This window comes from Phaseolus vulgaris, chromosome 3 (assembly GCF_000499845.2).
Source record: "Phaseolus vulgaris cultivar G19833 chromosome 3, P. vulgaris v2.0, whole genome shotgun sequence".
Taxonomy (NCBI): domain Eukaryota; kingdom Viridiplantae; phylum Streptophyta; class Magnoliopsida; order Fabales; family Fabaceae; genus Phaseolus; species Phaseolus vulgaris.
In genome coordinates, this window is record NC_023757.2 from 16,816,723 (window position 1) to 16,837,040 (window position 20,318).

At 44.7% G+C, this 20,318-nt stretch overlaps 2 protein-coding genes across 2 annotated transcripts; both read left to right on the forward strand.

The window, feature by feature from the left end:
- Positions 1–9,580: 9,580 nt before the first annotated feature.
- Positions 9,581–11,347, forward strand: LOC137839231 (uncharacterized). The gene has a single exon (XM_068648355.1). The coding sequence runs from the start codon at positions 9,581–9,583 to the stop codon at positions 11,345–11,347; it is 1,767 nt and encodes a 588-aa protein (XP_068504456.1).
- Positions 11,348–12,194: 847 nt separating this feature from the next.
- Positions 12,195–17,028, forward strand: LOC137839232 (uncharacterized). The gene is made up of 2 exons (XM_068648356.1): positions 12,195–13,755; positions 16,850–17,028. Exons 1-2 carry the CDS (start codon positions 12,195–12,197, stop codon positions 17,026–17,028), a joined length of 1,740 nt encoding a protein of 579 aa, XP_068504457.1.
- Positions 17,029–20,318: the final 3,290 nt, after the last annotated feature.

The window sequence follows — 20,318 nt, forward strand, 5'->3', positions numbered from 1 at the left end:
ACTGTATACCCTAACTCCTCCCTTCCTTCCACACCCATCTATCCTTCTTTTCCAAGTCAACACTTACACCTTGGACTTCCTGAAGAAGTAGACACACTAAATGCTTTTCCCATTCAAAAAGATTCCTTCTCCAAACGAAATTCCAATCCCAAATTCTGCTGTTCCAAGCCCCAAATTCTACCACCGTAGAAGCTTTTGATAAACTCAGGGAAAACAACCTCGGGAAAACACTCTTCAACGCCCCACTACCCACCCAATTATCTTCCCAAAACAAAACGTCCTTCCCAATACCCACCTTTCATTTGATGGCTTTTTCGAAATTCCCACCCCAACCTTCCAAACTCCAGACCTCTCTCAAATATTTCCACCACAAACATTACTTACTATCTTTACTTCCCTCTCTCAGGCTTCTCCAACCCCTGTACTTGGAATCAATTACCTCCTTCCACAGACCACCCTTATCCGACTCCAGACACCAAATCCATTTGTCGAGTAACGCCAAGTTGAAAGTCCTTAAGTCAATGATGTCAAGACCACCATCCACACGAGCTTTACACACATTTTTCCAAGAAACCCAAGCAACCTTTCTACCATCAGAACCCCACCATCACAAGAAATTCCTTTGAATTCTCACTATCTCATTTATCACCGCAATAGGCATTTTGAATAGAGATAGATAGAACAATGGAATAGAAGAAAGATTCGATTTAATCAAGCAAATCCTCCCTGCCAAACAAGAATCTACCTTTCCACCTACTTAATATTCTCTTCAATATATCTACCACCCCAGCCCAAAACGCCATTCTCTTATGACACTCTCATACTAACAAACCCAAATATACAAAAGGAATTATCATCACTTCACAATTAAGAATTGTCGCAAACCGTTGAATCATTATCTGCTCTACCCCTAAACCGCCTATCTTGCTCTTCATAAAGTTCACCTTAAGCCTGGAAGAGAGTTCAAAACAATTCAAGGCCACCTTTATACGAAAACACTTTTAACATTTGCTGCACAAAAGAAAATAGTATCAGCAGCGTATTGCAACATGTTTACCTTCACTTTCTCTCTACCAATCTCCAAGCTATCAATCAACTTCTTCTCAATCGCCATCTTGGACACTCCCGCCAAGCCTTCCGTCATAATAAGAAATAGAAAAGGAGCTAATGGGTCGCCTTGTCGAAGTCCTTTCTTTGGAAAGAACTCCTTAGTCGGGCTACCGTTTATAAGAATTGAAACCGAGACTGACTCTAAACATCCCTTTATCCAACGAGCCCATTTGCTGCAAAAACCAACCCTTTCTAACATATAATAAATGAACTCCCATCTCACAGAATCGTATGACTTTTCAAAATCAACTTTGAAGATGACACAAATTGTCTTCCTTCTCTTCATCTCTTAGCAGTCAAATTAAATGTGATTCTAGCGTAGACTTGTCTAACACTAGAGATATGATAGTATAATTGTGGTCAGATGACCCCAAGTCGTCTCCCAACGAATCCAATAGTGATTCAGTTAACCGAATTCAAAACCTATTTGCAAGCAATGAAAAGTTAGTAATAACAATAATAATAATAAAAAGGGGGTTAAGATAGTTATGCCGGAAATATAAAAGAGATTTGAAACAACAAATAAAAAGCAGTTGATCCCAAGTTCTTCCACCATTGAATTCTTAACAGGTTCTCTAAAGATTAATCTTTTCTCAATCCTCCAACAGAGTTAAACTAGATTGAACATGCCCCAATCTAATTCAACTAAAACTCAACAGTAAAGCATGCATCTACTAGTTTAATCAATACTCACTTTGTTCCATGCGTATACTCCATGAGAATGCTTACCTCCTCTCTCTTGAATCATGCGCCCAAGAAATTAATTTGAACAATGCGAACTAACTAAGAAACCAAAGTTTAAGATAAGGAAGACTCTCAATCATGCGTTCAAGTACAACCTCTCACAAAAACCAGTTTTCTAGGAGATTAAACTATTAAAACAACTGTTATAAAGAATTAAAATCGAAACTTTTATTGAACAAAACCTCAGAACTCAATGGGGAATTACAAAATAATCAACCAAAAAGATTTAGCCTTCCATGCAGAGGCAAAACAAAAAAATTACAAAGAAAAAAATAAACTAAGAAAACCCTATGAAGCTCCCCCTTTCTCCTTCATGCTTATGTCCTTTTATAGGCTTTTCTGCTCCAAGGATCTTGGGAAAATATTGTAGTTTATATTTTGTTAACAGTTTTCAAGTTTCCAACTTCCCAGAATTCTTGTATTTTGTAGAAGATTTGCTTCCAATTCTGTTTCTAAGATATTGTAGATTTTATTTTCTCTTTTTTCTCCTCAAAATTTGTTTCATGTTTTGGTTCAAGAAGCAACTTGGACTTTTGCATATTTGGCCCATTCACAAAGGTAGATGCTTCCTCCGAATAATTTACTCTAAAAACACAAAGTTAACAATAATAATAGTTAAGGCCCAAATAAACCCAATTATATGAATCTAAATTAAAACAATGGATTTATTTATTATTATAGTCTAATAATCCATGATTAAAGCTATTGAGTGTGAATAAATATATGCTCATCAACGATGCATTTGTACCCCGAAGCCATTTTCTGCAGGACTCGAAACCCTTCATCGCCGCCATAACATCCGCTTTAATAAAATCCCAACAAAACTTTATAAAGCCCATATTAAAGCCATATGGACCAGGACTCTCCGAGTTATCACAACTCCACACTGCTTCCTTAATTTCCTCTTCTGGAAAGGCTCCTACCAGCATCTGATTATCCTCCTCGGAAATAGAGTTAAAACAAACGTTTTCTAACTTAACAGAAACTCTTCATTCCCAACAAACCTGTCTTCAAAAAAATATCTGACCTTATCCTTAACTTCATCCTTATTCTCACTCCACCGACCATTCTCTAGCACCTCATGTAACTCGTTCTTAACCCTCATCCATTTAACAGCCGAGTGGAAGAACTTCGTACTAAGATCTCCTTACTTTAACCATTTTTGCCTCGCTTTTTGATTCACAACCGCCTCTTGCTTAAAAATATTTTTGTTAAAATATGCTTACAGGAATTTTCTTTCCTCTCTCTCGTGCTCATTCAGATCAAGCTCATAATCTCTTGCATCCAACTCCCTGATCCTTTTTTTCCAATCCTTCGCCCTCCTGATTCACATCCACAAAAATCTCCTTATTCAAAGTTTTAAATCAGCTGAGTTTCTTCAAATTTTCTTTGAAAACATATATACGTCCACCTTGTACATTATATTTGGGCCATTTTTCATTCAGAAACACCTTAAATCTATTATCGCTCTGCCAAACATCCAAACTCCTAAACGGTTTCAGGCTCCAATCAACGTACTCATTTCTAATGACGATTGCGCAATGATCGGAAACAAATATACTTAATAGACACTATTTACAATGCGGCCATGCTTCGACCCATTCCTTTGACACAAGAACCCTGTTAATCCTACTCTTCACTAAACCATTAGGTTTGTACCACGTAAATTTCCTGCTAGTCAGTGGGATATCTATCAATTCTGTTTTCTCAATAAAAGCATTAAAACCATCTATTTCTTTACTATAGTCGGACACAGACACCAGAGTCTTCCTCCCCTCTCGTATTCTGATTGAATTAAAGTCTCCCACTACACACCAAGCTTTAGGCAATTGTGATCCCAAACCTCCTTCTTCTCTTGTACTGACCCAGAAAAATAAACATTCACGATTGTGACAAGGACTTCCGTCCTGACCTTCCAAAACCTCTCAATGATAATAAAATTTCTGCCATTAAAAAAATTGGACATCTGAAAACAGTTTTTTCTCCATATCGTAATGATCCCCCGACATTATTATTTGCTCTATTTCATTAGAACCCCACAACAGAAAAAAAACTCTCCTTACTAAGCTCCGAACATTTCGTCTCTTGCTTGCTCATTACCAATCAACGTTCTTAAGTAATTTCTCTTTAAGGAGTCTCATATCCCCCTTATATTCATACTAATTATCTTCATCAACCCATACACTGATCTCCCCTGTCATTCCTCAATTTACAACTATCCCGAACTTTCAAAGACTGTAGCCTACTAATGATAGTATCTTCTTGACCAGAACATGTGAAACCCATTTTCTTGCTAACCTTCTAAACTCTAACTGCTTCAAACTCCTTTTTTTTCATCCTATAAATTCTATTGCAATTCTCAATTGCATAGGAGTTGACCTCAACGCCGGCTGCTGAACCAAATAGTTGGCTGACCACCCTAACTTCGACCAAATTACTTTCTTCAAAAAGGAGAAGATGCCAAATCTGTCTCTTTCTCACTAAAGCCCTCCACCTCTCTATCCACTAAACTCTGTACCATTAACTTCATTAGCCTTAAAAAAAAAAGCCAAGTCCTTTACCTTTTCCATTCTCGTAATACTCTCCGAACCGCCCATCAACCGTGATCTTTCTACACAACCCATCCCTACCCCCACCGCCGCACCATCTCCATCAACCGCCGCTTGCCCCTCTCCCCTGTGTTGGCGGCATAGATATGAACCTTCATGTCCCACCCGGCCATCCCTCCTCGGAGACCGCACCCCTTCAACTACTTCCCTCACTAGAACACCCTTCTCCCTACTAACTCCACTCGTCCCACGTTAACTGAGTTACCCATATTCACTTCTCCATCATGATTACCATAATGGCAAGCTGCATGCATCTCCCCACTACGTAAGACCCTATTTGAGCGCTCCACATTAAATGGCTTAACCATATTCACTCTCCCAACCACCTTTGACGAATCCAAAGAGACAATACCACACAGCTCATGACGTATGGCACCTTGCTCAATTACTAACCTACCATCCTTGGTTTACTCCCGTAGACCCGACACAACATTCAATACACAATTTTGTTGAGCCACGCGTAGGCTAGGTTCTGCCTGCACCGCCGGACAGTGTACCGTGAGCTCCTCACCTTCTCTACTTCCCTTTTCGTCGTCGCAATGTGAACCCCCGGAGTCCAAACACTCCTTTCCTCTATCTTCTTTCGAACTTGCAACAGACTCCAGTACTGAAATGTGGCCCCACTTACTGAAGAAACTTCTTAGCTTATGATCCGGCATACACATCTCCATCTTAAAGACCACCGAACAAGATATGCCGTTAATACTCACCTCCCTCTTGATGCTAGGAAAAACACCTACCGGAATGCTAACCCGAAGACGAACGTATTCCAACACTTCCCTAGCTAAAGTTTCTCGATCCACCTCTACCACCTTCCCGACCAGCGCACCAACACTTTCAAAGCAATGTCTACTCCAAAGGTGCAAGGAGATGCCTCTACACCTTACCCATACAAACCTCTCGTGTACTGTAAAAGAACCATTCCAAGGAACAACCGAAGCAAACATCCCAACAAACCAATCTTTGTTTTCTTCTAACAGTTTTCCGATAAGCCTTTCCTCTTCACACGACAATAGCACAAACTTTTCCCCAAATATCTTACACGCACCACACCAAACCCACCCAAGACGAAGCTTTCTTTAACTAATTGCATATTAGATGCCTCTAACAGACAACCTACGTAACAATTGTCTAGCCAAGCAGAACGCTCCACCTCAACTCTAAACCGAGTCACACTCTCCTCCGACTGCGACCTACACGCATTCTTCTGCGACACTACCTGTGCAAAAGTGAGTTGTTGTTGCACCTGCTCCTTTTTCCTCCAACCAGTACTTGCGTAACCCTCCTCATCTGTTGCACCTGCTCCCTCCCAGTAAAACTACGTTACTCTCCCCTTTTCTTAGTCACCCGTTCACTAAAACAATTTTGCTCACCTCTCTTCTTAACAGCCCGCTCAAACCTACTATAGTTAGGTAGATTCGCCTGTAATTTCCATGTACCAATCCATATAGCATCCAACTTCTTTTCCAACTCATATGCGTCTTCCACTCCTTGAAATCTAACAAAGCCAAACCTCCGATTTCTAGAATTAAGCTTACTAGAAATAAACACATCCAGAACCCGTCCCCACCTCTGGAAGACCTTCCAAAGATCCTTTTCAAAAAAATGATCTAGAAAATTTGTGAAAAAATGAAGTATCCGCCATAGTGTTAGCCCCTTCCCTTCGTCGGAAGCTCTCTATCTCTCTCTCTCTTCCCTTTTTCTTTTTCGTCTAGTTTAATCTCACATGTTTGGCTCAAATGTATATGGATTTGTGATTCTTATGTAATCATCATATATATTCTTTTTTGATCCAATTTAATCTCTCGTTAATTTAGTACTCACTTTTATAACTATTTAATTTTTGTTGTCATTGTTAATTTATGGTTTAATTACCTTTTTCGTCCCTATATTTATAGCCAATAGTCAATTTGGTACAATGGTTTTTAAAAAATTCAATTTGGTCCCTAAGTTTTTTAAAATGTATTCAAAATGGTCATTTTTGTTAAATATCACCAAACGACGTTAAGTGGTGCTTATGTGGCAGACACGTGTAAGTTACGTGGATTGTGCTTACATTACTTTGGTGAATACTGAATTAGGGTTTAGGTTATTCAAATTGGGGATTTCGAATTTCTGATTTAGGGTTTCTGATACTAGGATTGCTCCCCTAGTTGGATTTTGTGGTGCGCTTCCCTGCTTCGATTCCATTCGGAGGTGTGCTCCCCTCATTCGATTTTGTGGTGCGATCGTGAGTTACGATGGTGAGCTGCGTCCCCATGGTGAACTCACTCATTTCTAAACATATATATTTTGAAAAACAATTATTATAGGACCAAACTGTGGTAGCTCTTATGGATTCATTAGTGAAGAAAATCTGTTTGTGCTTTATGTTCTAATGTATTACATATATTTTGTATTACTTTTACATACTTTACCTTTATTTTTATTTATTTATTATTTTTTTTTTTATCAGCAAAGAATTAATTTAAATTAAGGGGATACAAGAGGGGTATCCCAACCCTTTACACAACCCAAACCCTATTTTCTACTCACGCTCAGAGATCACCACTACATTTCTAAGACGACAATGATGCACAACTTCGGCGATCCCTGACTACACACGCACAGATACCGCCTATTCACCGACCGGCGATCATGTTGGTCACAGTGATGATGCATACCTTCGGTGACCACCGACTACGCAATACTTTATCGACTGGTGATCATATTGGCCTTCCACGTGTCCTCATCCACATCGCCCCTCACTTCCATGTTCTTCAAGGACGGCGATGATTCACAAATTCGGCGACAACCGACTACATACACACAGAGATCGCCGCTTTATCGACTGGCGATTATATTGGCCTTCCGCTTGTCCTCATCCACATCGCCCCTCACTTCCAATGACCTTCTGTTCTTCAAGGATGGCGATGATACACAACTATGGCGATCACCGACTACGTACGAACGGAGATCGCCGCTTTATCGACTGGCGACAACCGACTACATACACACAGAGATTGCCGCTTTATCGACTGGCGATTATATTGGCCTTCCGTTTGTCCTCATCCACATCGCCCCTCACTTCCAATGACCTTCTGTTCTTCAAGGATGGCGATGATACACAACTTTGGCGATCACCAACTACGTACGAACGGAGATCGCCGCTTCATCGTTCGGCGACAACCGACTACCTACACATAGAGATCGCCGCTTTATCGACTGGCGATTATATTGGCCTTCCGCTTGTCCTCATCCACATCGCCCAACATCACAGTTTTCCTTCATTTATTTAGTCTTTGATGAGATTGGCCTCTGCTTGCTCTGAATTTTCTTGCTGTGTTATCCAAATCAAAGTTCTTAATTGTTCATGATACTAATCTGTTTGCACCATCCACGTAACTTACACGTGTCTGCCACATAAGCACCACTTAACGCCGTTTTGTGATATTTAACAGAAAGGACCATTTTGAATACATTTTAAAAAACTTAGGGACCAAATTGAATTTTTTAAAGACCACTGTACCAAATTGACTATTGGCTATAAATATAGGGACGAAAAAGGTAATTAAACCTTAATTTATTAAGTAAATGTGGCAGTCGTGCTTTTATCTAATTAGATTAAGTTAATTGTTACATGTTGCATGTTACTATTGAATTCGATGCACAATATTAAAATCAAGTTGGATACCTCTTTCTCGAGCTGATCGATCACATTATTGATTAAGTGACAAAAATGAGTCTCAAGGTTAATTTTGAGCAAATTTTCGATCGTCAGTGCCTAATTGTGTTGTAGTTACTGTTGTGGTACTAGTTTTGCAAGAAACAAACTAATATACACTTACAGGTTTGTTTGGATGGAGTTGTTGCAATTGCAAGAAGATTTGGAGACTGAAAATGTTTGTTAATATAACATTTCGTTAGGAAGGATTTGAGCTGGTTTGCATAGAAAGAAACGAGTTGGGAGGGACATCTGAAGTGTGGTGATTTACATAGAAAGATTGATTATTGATGTTTCATTACCACTATGTCTCTACATTGGTTTCAACGTGGATGTGGTTTGCATGAAGTTGGTGAATGTTGTAATTCCATGAAAGTGGTTTTCATGTGCTCATAACCAACTAAGAAATGTTGCTTAATTGGTTAAATGGTTACGATGGAGACCAGCTAGAACATGCATGGCGTGGCGGGGAGGAAGGTGGCACCTGCGACAAGCGATATCACAGAGATGATGTACTTTGTTGCATCCGATACTCGCTTTGTCGGGTGGCGTTCCAGAGCGTGTTACGTGCTAGCTTACACCTTGAATAGGAGATTTGGCCGCATAGCAGGATGCTACATAGAAATGACGCTCAAATTACCCCAGCCCAGATGATGACACGTGTAGGGTTGGATGCTGCATAGAAATGGCGCTTAAGTCACTCTAGTCCAGATGATGACACGTGTAGAGTTGGATGCGATCCACGCGTCCAAAGTGTAACTGTCTGGAGAGAGAAAATACCTAGGTATAAAAGGTAAACTTAACAGAATTTGTAGAGGTACGTTCATTACGACTCTTTTTTCTGGTTGAGAACACTTGAGCAGGGTTCTACAGCACTTAGTTTTCTCTCAGTTTTTGGGTGTTCCTGTTACTGACTTGAGCGTCGGAGCGCCACCGGCCGCAGAGGCACCATACTGTGTTTTCAGGTTCTCAGAGAGACAAGCTGTAGCGTGGACTTGAAGCGCACGTGGTGTTAAAGCTGGTGAGGAAAGATCGTGACGAGGCATCCTTCTTGCGCTTGGTCAACCGGCAGGATCATCTGGCACCCAGCGTAGGGCCGTGTAAAAGGTGATTCCCAACCACAGTTCGAGTTTATTGAAGTTTTGGTGATTTCTGTTCGACTGCTTGCTGTCGCAATCGATTTTCTGGAGTTTCACTGTTTGTTTGGAGTTTCTTTGAGTTGTTGCAGTTTCTATCGATTGATTGTTGGATCAATCGTCTCTCTGAAGTTTGTTCGAAGGTTTTGGAATCTTTGTTCTGGTTCGGAGTGTTTGTGATTACGATTTTGGTGTGATTTCCTGAATTTTATTGACAAAGGATGAGGGCAACGCGATCCAGTTCAGTCGCAGCGTCAACCGAAGAGGGCGCTGTGTCTATGGCGCAGGTGATGGAAATGATGAGGACATTGCAGGAGAACGTGGCTGCATCATGTTCTGAACAAGAGAAAATGCACGAGGCACTAGTGGCCTCACATGCTAGAAATGAAGAGCTTAATAGAGTCAATGAGGAGTTACGCAAAGCCCTTCAGGGACAGAAGAAGCGTGCGACTGGGGACAAATCTACACCCCCGTCTGCACCGCGTAATTTTCCAATGCCGTTTTCTCAAGATATCATGGACACGGTGATTCCTGCGAATACGCTAGCGGTGAAAGCATCCTTCACCGGGGTGGAGGATCCTGAGGCTCATCTCACTGCGTTTCACATGCAAATGATGCTCTCAGGCGGTTCAGATGCAGTCTACTGCAAGGTGTTCATGAGTACTCTCAGTGGAACAACGTTGGAGTGGTTCGTCAGTCTACCTACCGGCCACATTACCACCTTCCAGCAGTTCTCCAAGATGTTCGTCGAGCAGTACATAGTAAACAAGGCACCGTCGTTGGTGTCTTACGATCTGTTCAATGTGAGGCAGTATCAAGGGGAGTCTCTGAAGGATTTTTTAAACAGATTCGGAGCTCAGATTGTTCGCTTGCCAGGTAAGGATGAAGATATGTTTGTGCATGCCTTCAAAAAGGGCGTGTTGCCTGGACCGTCTAGTGAATCGCTGATCAGGAGCCACCCCGCCACGTTCGCTGAAATCCGGCGACGTGTTGTGGCTCACATTGCCGCTGAGAGCGAAGTTTCCGAGAAGAGAGGAAATGTGGCTCCAGCTAAGCCATGCGCTCAGACGACGATTCAGCCGCAGAGGGTGATGGAGGCAGCGGCAGGGAAGAAGGATCAAAGTATGCATCATCCTTATGATCCAAAGAAGAGCAAGGGGAAGGGGCCAGGGCGGCCTAGAGAGTTTAATCGCCCGCCGATGTACGAGTTTGTGATGGGATTGGCTGATCTGATCGCCATTCCGAACATTGATGCTAGGCTCAAAGTACCTGAGAAGACGACGGATAAGGTGTTGGGGCCAAAACCGGACGCGTGGTGTGAGTTCCACAAGAGCTTTGGCCACTCCATCAATTCGTGCTTGGCTTTGGGATACCAACTCGCTGAGTTGGTCAAGTGTGGGTTATTGAAGGACTATTTGCTGGAGAAGCAAACAGGGCAGTCGTCAGGTTCACAACCGGCGAGCAGTGAGGGACAACAGCATGAAGTACCCATTCACGGCGAGGTCCACGCTATAGCTGGTGGATTCTCGGGTGGTGGGTCTAATGCATCACAGCGGAAGAAATATGCGAGGTCCGTGATGTCAATAGAAGCTTTTGAGGATCACTCACCCGATGTGGACATCACGTTCACCAAAGAAGATCTTAGGGATGTTGTGCCTCATGACAACGATTACATTGTAATCTCGCTTGTTATGACGGGGAGGATGGTTCATCGGGTGTTGGTCGATCAAGGAAGCTCGGCAAATGTTATGTTTTGGTTGACTTTCGAAAAGTTACAGCTATCCCTTGACCAGCTGAGGCCATATGGGGGCTGTTTATACGGTTTTGCTGGTGATCAAGTGGAGGTCAGGGGGTACATTGAGTTAAGAACGACGTTCACGGATGGGGTAGCCTCGCGCACAGAGAGGATCAGGTACCTTGTTGTGAACGCTCCTTCGGCATATAATATCCTGTTGGGAAGGCCAACACTTAACATGATAGGAGTTGTTCCTTCAACAAGGCACATGAAGGTCAAGTGCTATGATAAAAAAGAGCCTCAAGAATAAGAGATCGGTGTGCCATGTAACCACAACGCCGCCCCCTGGTGTGGGGCCTGAACAGGAAAATCGGCGAGTGGTGGACACAACATTTGAGGTGGCCACTGAAAGGGATGTGGTGATGGCGGATGTTGAGGCGAGGTGCGAGAACGCCGCTCGGGTTGAAGAAGAGAAGGACTTCCCAGAAGTCGCCAGGGAGTCAGGAATCATGAGAGCGGTGATCGCCAGTGAGAAGAGGCCTCAGCCGGTCGAGGATTGGCTTGAGAAGAAGATTGGCGGCAAAACGTTTAAGCTGGGGAAGACTTTAGATGGCGAGACACAAGACCAGATCGCCAAGGTAATAAATAGACATCTGGACGCGTTTGCATGGTCTGCTTCAGACATGCCGGGAATTTACCCTGATTTCTTGTGTCATCGCCTAGCGATGGATCCTCAAGTCAAGCCAATCCGACAAAGAAGAAGAAAGTTTAACGAAGAAAAGAGACAGGCGATCAGGGACGAGACGCAGAAACTCCTTGCGGCAGGTCATATCAGGGAGATTCAATATCTGGAATGGCTCACCAATGTCGTTCTGGTCAAGAAGAGCAATGGGAAATGGCGGATGTGCGTTGATTTTACAGATTTAAATAAAGCCTGTCCAAAGGATTCTTATCCTTTGCCAAGTATAGATGCCCTGGTGGATAGTGCGTCAGGGTGTAAATTGCTCAGTTTCTTGGACGCCTTCTCGGGATATAACTAGATTAAGATGCATCCGATGGATGAGGAAAAGACTGCTTTCATGACGGAAAGGTCGTGCTATTGCTACAAGGTGATGCCCTTTGGGCTGAAGAATGCGGGAGCCACGTACTAGAGGCTAATGGATAAGGTGCTTGCGCCTATGCTTGGGAGGAATGTGCAAGCATATGTCGACGATATGGTCGTGACATCTCTGGAAAAGAGCAGGCACGTTACTGATCTGGAAGATTTGTTCGTTATAATAGCCAAGTACAGGCTGAAATTGAATCCCGAGAAGTGCATTTTCGGCGTGGAGGCAGGGAAGTTTCTGGGATTTCTCTTGACTGAGAGGGGAATCGAGGAAAATCCCGACAAGTGTGCCGCCATTTTGGCGATGAGGAGTCCTGCCACCGTAAAGGAGGTGCAACAGTTTACAGGTCGGATGGCCACCCTGTCTCGATTCGTATCTGCCAGTGGAGAGAAAGGTCACCCGTACTTCCAATGTCTGAAGAGGAATAATAGGTTTGTCTGGACGAGGGAGTGTGAAGAAGCTTTTGTGAAGCTCAAAGAGTATTTGGCGAGCCCGCCGGTTCTGTGTAAACCTCAAATGGGAACGCCCCTCAGGTTGTATTTTGCCATAACTGAGAAGGCGATAAGTGCGGTACTCGTCCAGGATCAAGATCAAGTCCAGAAACCTATTTATTTTGTTAGTAAGGTGTTGCAGGGCACAGAAATGAGATATCAGGCCTTAGAGAAAGCAGCGCTGGCGGTTGTGTTTTCGGAGAGGAGGTTGCGTCATTACTTCCAGAGTTTTACAGTGTTTGTAATGACTGATTTACCCATCCAGAAGGTTTTGAAGAAACTGGATGTAGCTGGAAGGATGGTAAAATGGGCGGTGGAGTTGTCAGAATTCGATGTTAAGTATGAGCCCCGAGGATCGATCAAGGGGCAAATCTTCACTGACTTTGTGGTCGAGCTCTCTTCTGAAACAGCGCAGAGTGAGGGGGATGATTTTCGTTGGGTGCTCTCAGTGGATGGGTTGTCTAACCAGCAGGGTAGCGGAGCTGGAGTTATTTTGGAGGGGCCCAATGGTGTGTTGATAGAACAATCTCTGAAGTTTGCCTTCAAAGCCAGCAATAATCAAGCGGAGTATGAGGCTTTGATCGCCGGAATTTTGTTGGCAAAGGAAATGGGAGCAAAGGTGCTGGCGGCCAACAGTGATTCGTTGTTGGTCACTGGGCAGGTAACTGGCGAGTTTCAGGCCAAAGATTCGCAAATGGCGGCTTACCGGGAGTATGTGCAAGAGTTAAAGGGGTCTTTTGCTTTGTTTGAAGTGGTACACGTGCCAAGGGAGCAGAATGCCCGAGCTGACTTGCTAGCCAAGCTCGCCAGTTCGGGCAAGGGGGGCAGGCAGAGGACCGTCATACAAGAAACTTTGAAGACACCTCGAGCATTTGTGGCAGATCACCAGGTTCTTCAAATTTGCAAGTCGATGGAAGGGATGGCGAGGAGTCATAGATCCTTGACTCAGGAGACTTTGAGGACGCCGAGAGTTAGAGCACATCCAGTGGGAGAGGTAAAGATGATGCAAGTTTGTGCTATCCATGAGCCAGATACATGGATAACGCCATACCAGCGCTACATGGCGGATGGCGTGCTCCCACTGGACCTGACAGAAGCTAGAAAGATAAAGAAGAACTCCAGTAGGTTCACCCTCGTTGATGGCGAGTTGTATAGGTTTGGGTTTACACATCCTCTTTTAGTATGTGTACACGGAGAGAAGTGCACGAGAATTATGGCTGAGCTCCATGAGGGGATTTGTGGGAGTCACATCGGGGGTCGAGCTTTGGCAACAAGAACTCTCCGTGCAGGTTATTATTGGCCCACAATGAGGGAAGATTGCAAGAAATATGCCCAGTATTGCAAGCAATGCCAGCAGCACGCCGATTGGCACAAGGCGCCTCTAGAAGAGCTAAAGTCAATTTACAGACCCTGGCCGTTCCATACGTGGGGAATTGATATTCTGGGACCCTTTCCATTGGCGATCAGGCAAATGAAGTACTTGGTTGTGGCGATCGAGTACTTCACGAAGTGGATTGAAGCAGAACCAGTAGCCCAGATCACCGCGCACAAGATTCAGAGTTTCGTGTGGAAGAATATTGTGTTTCGGTTTGGCGTGCCTAAGCGTTTGGTATCAGATAATGGGACTCAGTTTACAAGTCACCTGTTGAAGAAGCTGTGCGGGGATGTTGGAATACAGCAGGTGTTTGCTTCTGTGAAGCACCCACAAACGAATGGGCAAGTGGAGTCAGCCAATCGGGTTTTGTTGAGAGGCTTGAAGAGGAGGTTGGAGAAGGCCAAGGGGTCTTGGGCTGAAGAAGTTCCCCGTATAGTGTGGGCATATCATACCACTGAGCAATCGGGAACCCATGAAACCCCGTTTAGTTTTGTGCATGGGTGTGATGCGATGATTCCAGTTGAAATCCAGGAAAGCTCGCCGAGATTCCAGAAATTTGTGGCAGAAGACTCGAATGAAGAAAGGAGAATGAATTTGGATTTGCTGGATGAAGTCAGGGAGGAAGCACGGGTGAAGGCTGAAGCAGTGAAGAGAAGAGTTGAACGCAAGTACAACTCTAGAATAAAACCAAGGCAATTCAGAGATGGGGATCTGGTGATGAGGAAGGCCCACCAGTATGAGATGGAGAACAAATTGTCGCCCAAGTGGACAGGACCGTTTAGAATAACCGAAGCACTCGAAAACGGTGCGTACCGCTTGGAGACGTTGGAAGGAGGGGCGATTCCCCGCACTTGGAACGCCACCCATCTCAAGTTTTATTACAGTTAAAACATTGTAAGTGGTGGTTAACTTGAATAGTTTAAAGCAGTTTCAGTTAAAACAGCTTTTCAAGGGGGCACTCTTTTTTCCCTAAGGAGGGTTTTTAACGAAGCCACCCAACAAAGAAGGTTTCAAAGTTTATCAAAGTTTCCAAGTTCATTAAGTTTGCATGCTTATCGTTTTTAAGTTTTCGGAAAAGAGACCTTGTCGCCCTTGCGTGATTTAAGGCAACGGTAAACTCAGATCGCATGCATTCAGTACAAAATTTTAAAGTATAAAGTTTTTAAGTCCTCATCGCCATCTGGCGATCGGAGGCACTAGTGTAAAGTTTTAAGTCCTCGTCGCCCTCGTGCGATCGGAGACATCAGAACAAAGTAAAAAAACCTCCTCACCGTGAGTGAGTGTAGGCAAGAAGAGATTAAAAGGACCTCCTCGCCTCGAGCGGGTGCAGGCCAGAATAGATTGCAAGACCTCTTGGCGTAAGCAAATTGAGGCAAGTTGAAAGTCCTCAGTGCATCCAGGGGAGGAGGAGATGTAACCCCTGGGCAAGTTGAGGCACCAGGAAAAGTCTTTCTCACCCTCGAGTGAGTTCAGGCAAGATAAAACTGAAAAGTCAGGGGTGTTAATGATCTTGAGTATGGGAAAGGAAGGTTGATGGAAAACGCCTTTTCCCTTAAGTGAAACATCCATATTGACCTAGTAAGACCAGTTAAAACTTCCACGCTTGCGGGCGTTGTGAAGATAGATAAAACCCTTCTCGTCTTGAATGAGCTCGGGTACGGTGTGAAGGGTGGAAGAAGTTAAAGGATGGCTGGGGAAGGTTCACAGAGGACACCTCACCACCCAAGTCTTCGTTCTAAAACTCAGGGAGGTAGAGAAGGATCCGAAAGGCGGCTCCACCCCCAGATGAGGGAACAATGATCAAGTTATCTCGGGTTAAAGACTCAGGGTAGGTAGAGGGAGATCCGTAAAGGGTACCTCTCCTTCCCAGATGAGTGAAGGAAAGTAAAAGTTGAAAGCTTTGGGAGGTAGAGGGAGATCCGAAAGGCAGCTCTCCTTCCAGTTGAGCAAAGATGAAGTCATAAGGTAGCTCCGCAGATAACGCTTTTCAGTTAAAGGGAAAATGGTATCGCCGAAAGCCTATGGCTTTGAGATTGAGATAGTAAGAATATTACATGGCGAAAACCAGATCAACAAAGTTTTAGGCGATAACATAGAAATACACATGTTACTCGGTAGATCAGGCAAGTGACATTTCAGGCACTAAGATTGACTTACGCCTACTGCCCAGTAAGTGATTTTGCGTTAAATGTTATTGCTATAAACTAACAGTTTGTTCAGGTTAAGTCGATTTCCAGAGAGTTAAGCATCAGTTTGTGCTAAGTTAATTGGGTTAAAGCAAAAAATAGCCATTTACATCAGATGACCGCACAACAGATAAAGATAAAGCCACATGTATATACATATCAAAACAGTTTGAACAAAATGAAGGCTATTACAGATAAATCAAAAGTTAAATACAAGAGTTTTCAAGATGATAAGATTGAAGTGGCAGATGAAAACAGTTAAGCTGAAGGCACAATCTTGCCATCCACCACTTCATTATAAACAGAGAATTTGGACAGGTCAAGGTCAGGATATTCGCAGGCAATCTGCTCCAAAGCAGCACCAAAACCCGAAGTGAGAACATGTGCGGTGCTGAGATCGAGTTCCTCAATCTTCTTCTTCAGCCCACTGTTCTCCTCGTGCATCTGGGCAAGCTCTGCTGTAGACTTGCTCAGCTATTCAACTTTTCGATCTCTTTCTGCCTCGACCTCAGTTGACTTAGCCTCAAGCTTAGCCACTTGAGCCTTGTTCGCCTCAAGAGCCCCCTCCAGCTCAGCTATTTTCACCTTCTGAGGCACGAGCTCGCCTTCCAGTTCAATAATCTCTGCAAGTTTGGCATTAAGCTTTTGGTGCAGGTCGACGTGATGTTGCGCTCACTTCGCAGCTCGTCCTTAAGGGCATTCTACACCCGCGAGAACTCAAGTCCTTTCATCATCATGTCACATTTAAGTTCGTGGACCTGGGCCCTCGCGGTGCTGGCCTCTTCCCGTTGGACGCGGTTGTCAAGTTCATATTTTCTCAAGGAGTCCCTTAGAGCCTCACCAACCATCTTGGAAAGGCGCTTCTCCACGCTCTCAGCTGTTATGATGCGGAGATGGAGGAGGCGCTGTAGGTTGATTCTCGCCACCACCCTCACATGATTGGATGGCGAGGGGGGCCTCGTGGCGTGGTGGTGAGGCAGGTAGCTCTGCTGTAGGTTGAGGGGAAGCTTGCGTATTTGCAAGTTGTTCTTGTGTAGCTCCAGCAGCTGAGGCATTTGAAAGGAGAGCATCCCCTGCAGACTCGAAGGGTGTGGAGGCACTGGGGGGGTTCTCGGCGTAATTGGGGCTGGTGCCTTCAGCTGCTAGTGGCTCAGCTACGGTCGCCCTTTTTCTCTTGCAGATTAGCCCATCTTTAGTGCTTTTGTCTTCCTCCTCATCTGACACCACTCTGGGGGTCTTCCTCTTAGCCCTCTTTGGTGGCAGCTTCTTTCGCTCAGGGGCAGGAAGAGTGATAGCAGTGGATAGGCCAACCTGTGGAGATTTGCCTTGGGCAGCAGCGACTTCTGCGACAGAGTTGGGAATGGTTTGGGAGCCCGCCGCCAGATTATGAAGCTTGGCTATTGAGCGCAGTCTTGCCATATGCTCCTTTCCCAACATTGTATCTGCATAAAGAAATCAATGATCACGAACCAGTCCAGTTCAAACAGTTGGTGATGCACAGGAAAATAAGCAGTGCTAACTAATGCATGAGTTAACCAGTCAAGACTACATGCAGATCAGGATGACACAAGCAGCATTAATAAAAGATAGAGTGATGCGAACTCAGGGAAAGGGAAACTTGGAGATGAGGGGAAGACAAACCTATATGAAAGTCCAGTTGAGTTTCCTGGAATTCGTATGCGATGATGGAGGAGGTGGCCAAGGTTATGTTGGAGGAGGCAACTCCTTTCCAGAAGTTGCATAGATCCTTGTCGAGCTCCCCCATCTTTTCTGGACCTCTAGCCCTCCTGAAGTTGTCCTTAGACTCCTTATTTCCCTTGTTCACCCACTACAAGGGAAATCCGTCGAGGAGGGTGGGGTCTTGGTCGTTGCAGCAAACACGTACAAATTTGCCTTTCCAATCCTTGTAGGATTGCTGGAAGATGGAGAGGATGGACCTCCCAGCAATCCCGTTGAGGCTGACCCATACACGACCACCTGGGCTCTTGGCCTTGAACAAGAAGAGGAACACGTCCACGGAGGCTAGGTGCCCCAGGTGCGCGCAAGCAATCTAGTACGCCCTGACGAATGCCCAGCTGTTGGGATGAAGCTGGGCGGGGGCTATGTCGAGCTCAGTCAAGAGCTCCCTCTCGAAGCGAGTGAAGGGCAAGCGGAGCTTGACCTTCTTGAACATGGTAGCATAGACGAAGCAGAAGGGCTCGCCATTGCTCCCCTGGTCGTCGGTGCAGATGGGCTCCCCAGGGGGACAAGGACAAACGGTCACCTTGTCATCATGCTCCTTGCCAAAAGGAAGATGAACTTTATCACCTTTCTTGAGGCGAAGGACGTCAATGTCGGTGTTGATGGAAGAGGTCTCACCCAGCAAAGCTGAAGTGGCCCAAGGGTATAGCTGTTTGTAATCAGGAGGGGGTCTCACAGCTGCGCTGGGTTGAGGTGGGGTTAGTTGCGGTGGGTTGGGTCGAGAAGATGCGGGTCTCTCGGCCTGGCTCGAAGGGACACTGGGATCCCTTGGTGAATTGCGAGAAGAGCAGGGGTTTCGCGAAGGGATAACCTTACGAGTTTTCGGCGAAGGGTTTCGAGAAGATGGAGGAAGGTTTAGAGTGATTTTGGAGCGAGCCATCAGAAGAACTGCAAGAAGATGAAAAAGGGAAGAGATGAGGGTTCATAAACAGAATGACTCGATTGAAAAGAAGAAAACAGAACGAACAAGGGGGGGCTCGCAGAGAGAAAGCTAGAAAACCTAAACGCAGAAAAAGGCAAAGCAAAGAACAAAACAGCCCACAACGTATGCTCCAGATAGTTAATGGATGATGCAAACCGATCAAAATGCACCAAATGTAAGTGGGAGAGATAAAAAGTCACCTTTTCATGATCAGAGGTGTGTTGAGCAAGATGATGATCGAGGGAGACAAAGCGTTCGCTAAAGTGTTTCGGGAGTTTGGAGTGAAGAAAAAGATAATGAAACAGTGAAGTGGCGTGAAGGTTTCAAGAATTTTGAACGTTGCAAGAAGCGCAAACGGCAATGAATAATAGTCGTTGATAAGTCCATGTGCCATTTGATCGGAGGGGGTTGGTGAAACGTCAAATCAGTAAATAGTATGGGCGCTAGCGCACAAAGCCACGTAGATCGCCAAAAATTCAACTTAGTCTTTTCGCTGGACAAGTCACAGGTTAAGACTGGGGGGCTTGTGTACCGATCAGGTCATCGGGTGTGATGACGTGGACAGTAAGTGACTACGTGGGGCGTGCTTAGCGGGACACGTGGACAAGAGAAAGATGAATGGTCAAGAAGTTAACATAGTCGCCGTTTGTGGAAGTGGTGTTCTTCAGTGTACATAGTCGGTTGTCGCCAGGATCTCGTATCATCGCCGAGTTAGAAGATGGAAGATCAGGTGGTCAGGAATCGCCACAGGAGGCACATCGCCGGATTTCCCAGTAAACTTGGTTGAAGCTGTTGTAGGTTCAGGCGTGTAGGTTCAGTAAAGATGATTGTTACGTCAGCATGAAGCATGGAGGTTAAGTGAGTTGGAGGACACAGCTTGCTCATCGATGACGGGATTCCCAGAGTGGACATTCGTCGATGGCGAGGTTCCCTCAGCTAGAACATGCATGGCGTGGTAGGGAGAAAGGTGGCACCTACGACAAGCGATATCACAGAGATGATGTACTTTGTTGCATCCGATACCCGCTTTGTCGGGTGGCGTTCCAGAGCGTGTTACATGGTAGGTTACACCTTGAATAGGAGATTTGGTCGCATAACAGGATGCTACATAGAAATGACGCTCAAATTACCCCAGCCCAGATGATGACACGTGTAGGGTTGGATGCTGCATAGAAATGACGCTCAAATTACCCCAGCCCAGATGATGACACGTGTAGGGTTGGATGCTGCATAGAAATGGCGCTTAAGTCACTCTAGCCCAGATGATGACACGTGTAGAGTTGGATGCGATCCACGCGTCCAAAGTGTAACTGTCTGGAGAGAGAAAATACCTAGGTAGAAAAGGTAAACTTAACAGAATTTGTAGAGGTACGTTCATTACGACTCTTTTTTCTGGTTGAGAACACTTGAGCAAGGTTCTACAACACTTAGTTTTCTCTCAGTTTTTGGGTGTTCTTGTTA

Excerpts from the sequence above, each read along its gene's own strand:
- LOC137839231 (XM_068648355.1), top strand. The coding sequence starts at position 9,581 with ATGGCGCAGGTGATGGAAATGATGAGGACATTGCAGGAGAACGTGGCT.
- LOC137839232 (XM_068648356.1), top strand. The coding sequence starts at position 12,195 with ATGGATAAGGTGCTTGCGCCTATGCTTGGGAGGAATGTGCAAGCATAT. Across the intron at positions 13,756-16,849 it reads AAAGATAAAGAAGAACTCCA|GTCGACGTGATGTTGCGCTC; the intron begins GTAGGTTCACCC and ends CTTTTGGTGCAG.